Raw genomic sequence first — 9,497 nt, 5'->3', positions numbered from 1 at the left:
ACAAAAGAATGTAGATTGATTCATAATATATAAAATTTTGTTTTTTGAAAAGTGTTGTTAGGAAATGTTTTGAGCATTTCAAAACTTTCAATGACAGAATTAAAAGTTTTGAACTGCTCAAAATGTAGAATAGATATTGTGAAACTTGTTCATAGACAAAAGTTTAAAGTTATTTGAATTTAAAATTCTTGTTTGTTTAATTAAATAATTAAAATCAGTTTTATATACATATACGTGTATCCCCTGTACAACGTGACATTCATACAACACAGTTTAAGAATTGGGGATAACCCTCGTACAACATGGTGTTCTTACAACATGGTTTCACTCTAACACTGTTTGAGAACATCACCAGACAAAATGTCACACTTTTTAAGTGCAAATCTCATCATTTGATACTTTTTTATTTAATTAAGCTAATATGTCACGTTGTCTCAAAGTTTCCCACGGATTTTAGAATATTGAAATTTTCTATGTTGTTTCATGCCTTTCATCTGGTTTTCTTTAGGGAATTGATTGTACAATTTTTCTTTTTCTTTGTCCTAGCTTCCTATTCTAGTTTTCATATTAACCAGGTGTTGCCATCATTGGTAACAGTGCTCTAAATGATCCTGAAATGACTGTTATTTTGTACTTTGTTTTATAGATTAAATTAAAAGTTACTACATAAAAAGGTTAAATTTTTAAAGATAGACAATCTCAAGCAAATGAAAATATCAGATTTTATGAAAAAACATAGAGAAAAATCAAGATGTTTCTGATATTTCAGATTAAGGTCAACAGGAAAGCTCAGATGATGATATTTTTTCAAAAAGGAAATGTCCTTATTTAATGATGTTTATCAGTGAAGAAAAGATTAATATTAATATGCAATACTTTTGATTGCCATTATTAGATAATTATTGATTGCTTTAATAAACATATTTCTCTTAAATACAAAAAAGAATAGTACACTTTTGCTAACTTTTGGAACCTAAGCTTATGTTTTGTATAGGCTGGATTCATGTAACACAACACTTTTTTGGAATTTTTTGGAACTACTGTATTATATGGGAATGACTGTGTGTGTGTTTGTTTATATGATATAACAATTAGACTTGGTTTTATAAATAATTTCTTGTGTTATATTAATAATCAAACGATAAAGCTGGATTTATTATTGGACTGTACCTTGGCTAATTAAATACACAGATATTATATAATTTGGACTAAAGATTGACAATTAAGTTGTTATTTTGTATTAAATTTAATAATTAGAATTAAATTAATTTATAAATTGCTTAATTACTTTAATTATAATTATTAAATTTAATATAAGATGACAAATTACTTGCCTACCTTTAGTCCAAATTATGTAATATCTGTATTTTAATTAGCCAAGTTATAGCTAAATCTGGCTTTATCATTTTGTTATTAAGAAACTAGCAGTTGTTTTTTTTTACTTGTAGAAAATAACAATTTAAAGTACTTAAGTCTTTTGGTACTAAAATATACAACGATAAATGAAGCAGTCAAGTGTTTTCAAGTTAACATCTTGAAAATATTTTGATCCACATAACAACTAATATTTGTCACATGAAAAATTTAATATTAGATGTTATGCAGTAAATAGATTAAAGTAAATCAAAGTTTATAAATAAAACATAAGCTAAATTTTATTTTAAATATTTAAAGTACTTAAAATTCATTTTTAAATATTTAAATTAACAATGCCATCTAGCAATCATTTTTATCACATAGATCAGAGGATCCTTTGAAACATTGTACTATTATTCCTCAAAGAAGAAAATTTGAAAATGTTTGTTAAATAAAATTATAAACTTTCTATATTTCAATTTAAAAAGATCTAACTTTACAGTTTGGTAAAGAATTTTAAAAGTTTATTTTATAATTAGGCTTTATGTAATTATTTCTAAGTTTGTTTTTTTAAATTTTGGTGCATTATACTATAATTAAGAAAATATAAATATATATTTATGTAAGTGTATATACTCCAGTTATGTAAAATTTACTTTATTATGCTTAATGCAAACAAAAATCCTTCTAGTATTAAGAAAAATGTTGTATAGATGTAAAAATTTAAAACAGGAATAACTATAAAATATAGAAACATATTTTGGTGTAATCTGGCAGTCATTTGGTTTTAATACACATAACATCAAAACATTCAAATTATATAACTTTCAGAAAAAGAGAAAAAAAACAACTATTCATCTAAAGATGAAGAATAAAGAATTTCTTAAAACATTAATGTTTAAGAAACAAGACTCCTCATCTGTCAGTAGATGTTTTTTTAGATGTTTATATTTGTTCTGTACAAGTCATAAACGATATATGCAAATTTTTTTCAAGTAAAGTGGATTTTTATTACATATGTCTAATTTCATTGCTCTTAGACTATGTATAGCATCACTTTTATATTATGTATTAAAATTTGCCTGTTTTGACTTATAAATTTTTCTTTATGGCCCAGATTCATAGATCTAGAGATGCACCTTCTTGTCTGATATTGGTGATTGGCATTTTGGTAGAAGCACAGAATATAACGATTAAAATCTATAGAAACCTGAATAATGTCACACCAATACTTTAAATGCACTATAATTTTAATTATATTTAATGTTTGCAGTCATATTTAATGACCTATAGAAAACCTTTAAGGTTTTGGTCAAAAGAGCCAGCCTATTCTGAACCAAGAAAAAGACTTGGATAGAGCTCAAATAAAAAGTCAGCAATATCTTTCAGTTACAATGATATACAAAATGGCCAATTAGAAACTTCTAAAATCAAAAGAAGAAAGCAGAACAAATAATACACCTTAAAATCATAGTAATGGACCACAAGTTAGAAAACAAGTCTCAAGAAATTTGCAACTATAAAGCATCTAAAAATTGCCAGTGTTAGAAAGCCTGCAGTATATGAACTCATTAAAAACAGAGTACCTCCAAATTCTATAAAAATCAAACATACACAATACTTTTTAAAAAATAATACAAATAATCAAAGCTGTTTTTATTAGGCAGTACAACCAAAAATCTGCAAGATTAGAATAACAGAATAGTTAGACAAACGGAACAATAACAAAACAAAAAAGTGGAAATCTTGCTTCCAAATATAGAAATAAATTCTTTATTTTTGTGATGTCATCAAGCCTTATTATTGAACATGAATAATAATTATTGATTAGAAATTAATCTTATATAAAAATTTATTATTTCTTTTTTTTAACAGAAACTGGTCTTACTACCAAAAAGAAGAGAGGACTCAAAGGCAAAAATAGAAGCCCTTTTGATGGTGTTCTTGTGTCCCAGCTATTGGCACAAAGGGATAAATTAGGATTAAGAAGAGACAAAAAAGATGATATTCACTCCAGAGTACCTTCAGTATCTAACCATTTATCTGAAGCTCAGGGATTACCCACTGTTCATACTGAAAATACATCACTTCAGACCACTACATTATCAGAGAACACAAAACAAACTCTGTCAGAGTACAATCAAGAAAATGTTTTACATTCAAATGTTAGTGAGTCAAATAATTTAACTGGACAATATGAAATGGTTAATACATGGGGAATTACAGATAATGATTATAAAAGATCAGATTCATCAGGATGTACAGATGGTACCATGCATAACCGAACCTCACACGTAACTGTACAAGTAACTTGTTCAAGTGTATGCGGTAGTCAGTCTAACTGTTTGAAACAAGTTCTTTCTACAAATAGTTTATCTTCAGTGGAAACGGAGTCATTACAAAAGAATGTAGATCACAATAGATTACTATACACAAAACCTACAGCTGCATTACCTAATAATAATAATAATAATAATACTTCTCATAATATCAGACCTTGTCTTCAACAACAGCCTTATTCTTCTCCTCAGTCATTATTTTCATCCAGCAATATTGTTGCAGGAAGCATAAATTGCATAAGTGGAAATTATTCAAATCAACCATCAACTGGACATATATTCAGTTCACAGCTGCAAATCAATCAATGTTTAGGTCTCAATGGACAACTTCCATGTGGTATGTTATCTTCACTGTCACAACAAATTTGCTCTGCCAGTGTTCCATTTCGTGTGGATAGTTCAAATGTTATTCCCTTAACAAATACTTTATTTGCTGGAAGTAATAGTATTAATACTACAAATTCTAATATTACAGTGTCACCTCAAGCAGGATTGCAAGGAGTTACTGTTGGAAATATTCCTTCACCACAGGCATCAAATATCTGTGAAGTTGAAACTGTTTCATCCAAACAAAAAATGAAAAAAATAGTTAAAAATAAAGTAGGGAAGTTTGGATGCATGTTAGATCGTACTTCTCCTTGTCCGAATGTTGATGTTAGACAGATACCTCCTGAGCATCATCGCCCTCCTCCTGAAGCAATAGCAGCTATCACTGGAGTAAATTCTTCACTCCATTCAGGGCAAAATTCAATTCCTACTCTACTTTCTGCTGGTAATAATTTAAATTATCAACGTAATTATACTACAGATAGTCATTATACTTTAAATTGTCCTGTTACATCAAATGTTGTAGGATTATCTACACAACCTTGCAGAACAGAGGTTGAAAATAATTTTATTGATTCAATAAGTAAGACTGTAGAAACATCGCAATCTGCTGTGAATTCAACATCATTTATTCACAATGCAAATGCATTAAGTTGGCCAAAATCTCTTTCAAGCACATCTATACCAATTCAAGATTCTATTACAAGCAGCCAACAAACTAAAGGACAGTTGTTTCCTTATCCAAACTGTGCCACAGTTATGAGTAAAACTAATAACACTCCTGTTCATAGTTATAATAATATTCCACTGAATGTACAAATGGCAAATAATGTACAAACAACTTCAAATAATCCAATTTTGAATCGCAATCTCTCTAACTATGAAAATCAGAGTGTGTTAAGTCATACCCGAAATCTTTCAGTATCAAATGCTGAAAGCATGACTTTAATGAACAATTCAGTTTGCACTAATACTAATGGAAATAATTATCAGATAAAATCACCAACACAAGAGTGTAATAAAAATTCTTCCTCCACTTCATTATTACACACATATAGTAATCCCAATGGGGTGCCTTCCCATTCATCTTCCATGTCATCTCTCATTCTGCCTGTAACAAGCAATAATATCATTTTCACCTCATCATTAAATGTTCCAAATTCTTCTGGATGTCCATCTGTGACTTCAGTTAATCAGAATTTACTTGGCTTCCCTGTAACATCAGTTGCAACTCAAACAGGTCAAAATGCAACTGCACCTCTTCCACCTGCATCTGTGATGGCCTGTTTTCAGCAGCCAAGACCAGGTTTAACAATAAATGCACAACAGTCTGTATTATATAATGGTACTACAAATCCAAGTGCAAGTAATCACAATAATTGTGGTCCAGCAGCAACAAATTTATTTATGCCTGCTACATCTTTGTCAGGTATAGATGGTTCAACAGGATCATTACGGCCTTCAATATTACAGCAAAGTGTTTCTCCCGGTTTTCTTGTACAACAAGTATTAAGTCAAAAAGTTTCTTCAGATTATCCTGCTGGTAATGTATTATCATCAGCAGCAAGAGCACAAGTTGTGCAGCAAGTAAGTGGAATGGTTCTTCCAGCACCACAGTCAGGAGCATCATCATCATCTCAGCAAGTTCTTTTGGCACCCACACAAATACGAATGCCAGGAAATAACAATTTAAGTTCCCTTATTACAATGCTTCCAACAGGTGGAACTAGTGGTTCAGTTGTAACGGGAACCCAAGTTCTAGCCTCTCCAGCACAACAAATGGTAATTCAAGACAGTGTGAGACCAAATGTTGTCAACCCTCAACAACAATTATTACAAAATAATTGTTTTATAATGGGACCTTCGCAACCTACTTTTGTAGCTCGGCATCCGCAGACTCTTGTTGGACCTTCACCAGGACAGGTAACATGTCATACAAATATGCCTCTTTCTGTGTCTGGTAATGGTTGTGGTGGAATTCTGTATAATTCTCATCATGATCCTACTTTAGTAAATTCATCATCACTTGTTGGATCTATTTATCAGAAAAATCATGAATCTAATGAAGTAATACAGCATGTAGTTAATGGATCAGAAACACAAGCCACAATAATAGGAAAAGAACAAAATGTAAATGGTAATTATCAGTCTGATCATTCACCTAGCAGAAGATCAATAGTACAGTCTGTTGAAGAAAGTGAAAATGGGCATTGTTTATGGGCAGGAAATCAGGCTTCTGGAACAAATATAAATACTTTAAATAATCAAGTTACAAATGGTGTACTTAATCATGCATCAACATCTGCAAAAGGTGGGTCAGTGCCTTCAAATATTTCTGGTCAAACTCTTCTGTCTAGTTGTGGCCCTGTTTTATTAAATGATACAACAGGTCATTCACAATCATTGACAGTGTCAAATATGACTAATGTAATTCCTATGATGGGAGGACAGTGTGCTATAAATTCTCCAATGCCACCACTTTCTGTTCCCAATGTAACAGCTGTTACCACCTCAATGACTCAAGTTATTCCTGCTGTTGGAATTGCTCCACAAATTTTGGGCCAGCCAGTGCAACCGGTTGTTCAAGTGATAAATGCTGTTCCCTTCAATTCTATGCAAAATGCTGTTCTTGTATCTGGAGGTCCTAATATTCTTTCTCAAACTGTAAGACTTGATGCTCTGCAACCAGCTCCAATGGTTGGAGCATCTCCTGCATCCAATATTTTTAACAGTGTTATTTTACCACCTAGCTCTATGACATGTGTTCAAACATCTCAAATGGCAGCATCAGTTTCAGTTAATTCTCAACAATCTGCTTTACCTGTAACAAATCATAATGATGATGGTAGAAATGCTACTGATATTGCAGCAGAAGCAAGAGCAACTCCTGGGTCAAATTCTTCATGTAGTACCCCATTATCAACATCTAGTTCTACACCTGTACCTGTAAATGATGCCACACAAACTATTTTAAACCAAGGTAATTCACCGACAAGTAGAAAAAGAAATCGTGATGGAAAAAGAAAAATGACAAGTCAAACTGTTGCATCAATGTTACAGTTGGGAAATCAAGTATCACCAGTTGTAGTTCCTGGAATTTCTGGATCTGGACCTCAGCAACAGTTTTTGCAACAACCACTGCTTCATACAGTTACCGTCCTACCATCTTTACAAGGTCATCAGCCACGCCAAGTAATTCATCAACAAGTAGTTAATTACAGCAGCATCACTCCTGTTGGAGGACATCAGCTTCTTACTACTGGTCTTGCCAGTCCTCTAGGAATTGTTCAACCATTAAATATGCTAGGAGTAACACCATCAGGTACTACAGTCATCCAGAATATTCCAGTTCAACAAATGATGCCTGGTCCACCCTTGCAGTCAGTCACTGTACTACAGGGACCACATACAGTCAATCCTATCCCTCAGGACCAGCAACCAATGGTAGTTAATGATCCTTCAGCATTAGGGGTCCAACCAACTCACATCCATAGTGCCTTTGATGGTGGTTCTTTGGTTCCTAATTTGGTTGCAGCAAGTCCTGTTATTGGTACTGCAGTGGGAGGTCCTGAAGTATTAGTTAATGGTACAGTGCAGGCAACACAACCTGTAGCTTCAGTACAACGACAGGCTGTTTCATCACAACAATTTGCTTCTGTGATTCCACAGATTGTTCCATCTACATCTCAAACAGCAACATCTACAACAAATACAAGGAATGTTCATATTACAAAATTAAATGTTAGTGGTTCCTGTGTGGGATCAAATACAAGATTGATGATGAATTCAGTATCTTGTGAAACTCCTGTAACATCACTTTCATCTTCAGATTCTGTTTCAGATAATGCTGATAAAGACTGTAAACTTGCAAAACCTATTGAAGAAGTCTCTTTACAAGCTCGAAGCATTGGTGTGCAAAGTGGAGAAATGGAAGATAATACAGTTACACAAACTTCTAATGTAGAATCTGCTGTTCATACAACAGAACAAGCAGTTACTAATTCAGTGAAAGAAAATAATCCTGAACAAAATCTTTCTGTAGATAATGGACAAGAAAAAGTTTCTGTAGATGGAAATAATAAATATTTTCAGTCTAATGTAGTATGCAGTAATGAATCTGTGTGGTCTAATCCAGTCAATTTATCATCAGCCATTGAGCAAGAAAAATGTGTTGCAGAAGTTGCTCTTCTTTCAGAAAGAGAAACAACAGTAGCAATTGAAAATCAGTCTGAAGTCTCTGAATCTTCAGTTCAAAATGCTATTTCTTCTGAAGAAAATAAAACTGGTAGAAGTTTAGAAAATAGTAATGAAGATGTTAGTGATCTTCCATCTGCTCTTGATCTTAGTACAGCAAATCCATTGATTCCCCTTTTTGAAGCCAATAAAGGTATTGGATTATGCAATGTTGAACAAATTGAAAGAAATATTGAGAAAGAAGAAACTGCTTGTGTAGATATTACAGAAGAATGGAATAGCACAGCATTATCAGAGTTGCCATCTGAAACAACTGATAATGCAGCAGAAAATGCATCAACAGCATCTTCTGACACTTCAGAACAAACAAGTGATGGTCATGTAACAAGTGATTCTGGAGTTGAATCAAGTCAAGAACCTATGAATTTGGCATGCAACAGAGGAGAGCGAAATAGTGTGTCTTTAGAGATGCTTGATGCAATACCAGAGACCCTAGTCACAGAGGATATTTCTCCTCCTTTTGAAGATGTTATTGACCAAGAAATAGAAGATGTACAGAAAAATAGACGTAAGGGTGTAAAAAGACATTGGAGAGAAATGCTAGTTCTCTCTCAAGAAGGAAGTAAAGAACAAGAATCTGAAGGTAAGAAATAAATTATTTTAATATATATTTTAATTTAGAAAAATTTTGCAAAGTTTTACTCTTATTAAAATCTTATTTCAGAAATTGGATCAATATAGTTATATTCTGTTTGGTAAATGTTTAGGACGTTTATTATTTGAGAAACGATTTTTTTTTTAATATGCAATTGCACACCTTCCATACTCCTTCCAGGAAAAACTTTTAATAGGACAAATGTTTCAGCCTCTTTATGGGGCCTGTCAGGTTTTCAAACTAATCTAAAATTGAATGTTCTACAGCATATTCTGAACTGGAATGTTCAAACAATGCAACATTATTTAAAAATTTGTACATAGCATTCCAAAATATTCAAGTTTAAAATACTGTAGTTTGAAAACCCTGATGCAAGCCCCTTAAAGGCCAAAAACATTTGTCCTATTAAAATTATTTGCTGGAAAGCATACAGAAGATGTGGAGTTGCATGTTACTAAAGTGTTTTGGTTTCTCAAGTGTATATCACTTTGTATGTGTTGTGTATGTATATATATCAGGGGTGACCAACAGTTTTTGCCCCTGGGCCAGATTGGAAAAAAACTTTTTCCACGGTCCGAATCAGAGACTGCCCTAGGAAGATTTTGAGGTGGTGCAAGATCTCATTG

At 32.3% G+C, this 9,497-nt stretch overlaps 1 protein-coding gene across 1 annotated transcript in view; it reads left to right on the top strand.

Annotated features, from left to right (window-relative positions):
* The window catches only part of LOC111626067 (mucin-17-like), a 105,026-nt gene that overhangs the window by 52,633 nt on the left and 42,896 nt on the right, over positions 1-9,497 (top strand). Inside the window, exon 9 of the mRNA XM_023369355.1 lies at positions 3,201-8,859. Coding sequence (XP_023225123.1) covers positions 3,201-8,859 — 5,659 coding nt within the window. The remainder of the gene's footprint in view (positions 1-3,200; positions 8,860-9,497) is intronic.

The sequence above is a fragment of the Centruroides sculpturatus genome, unplaced genomic scaffold (genome assembly GCF_000671375.1).
Source record: "Centruroides sculpturatus isolate CEXI.00-Female unplaced genomic scaffold, Cexi_2.0 scaffold22, whole genome shotgun sequence".
Classification (NCBI taxonomy): domain Eukaryota; kingdom Metazoa; phylum Arthropoda; class Arachnida; order Scorpiones; family Buthidae; genus Centruroides; species Centruroides sculpturatus.
This window is presented reverse-complemented; position numbering and strand designations above follow the sequence as displayed.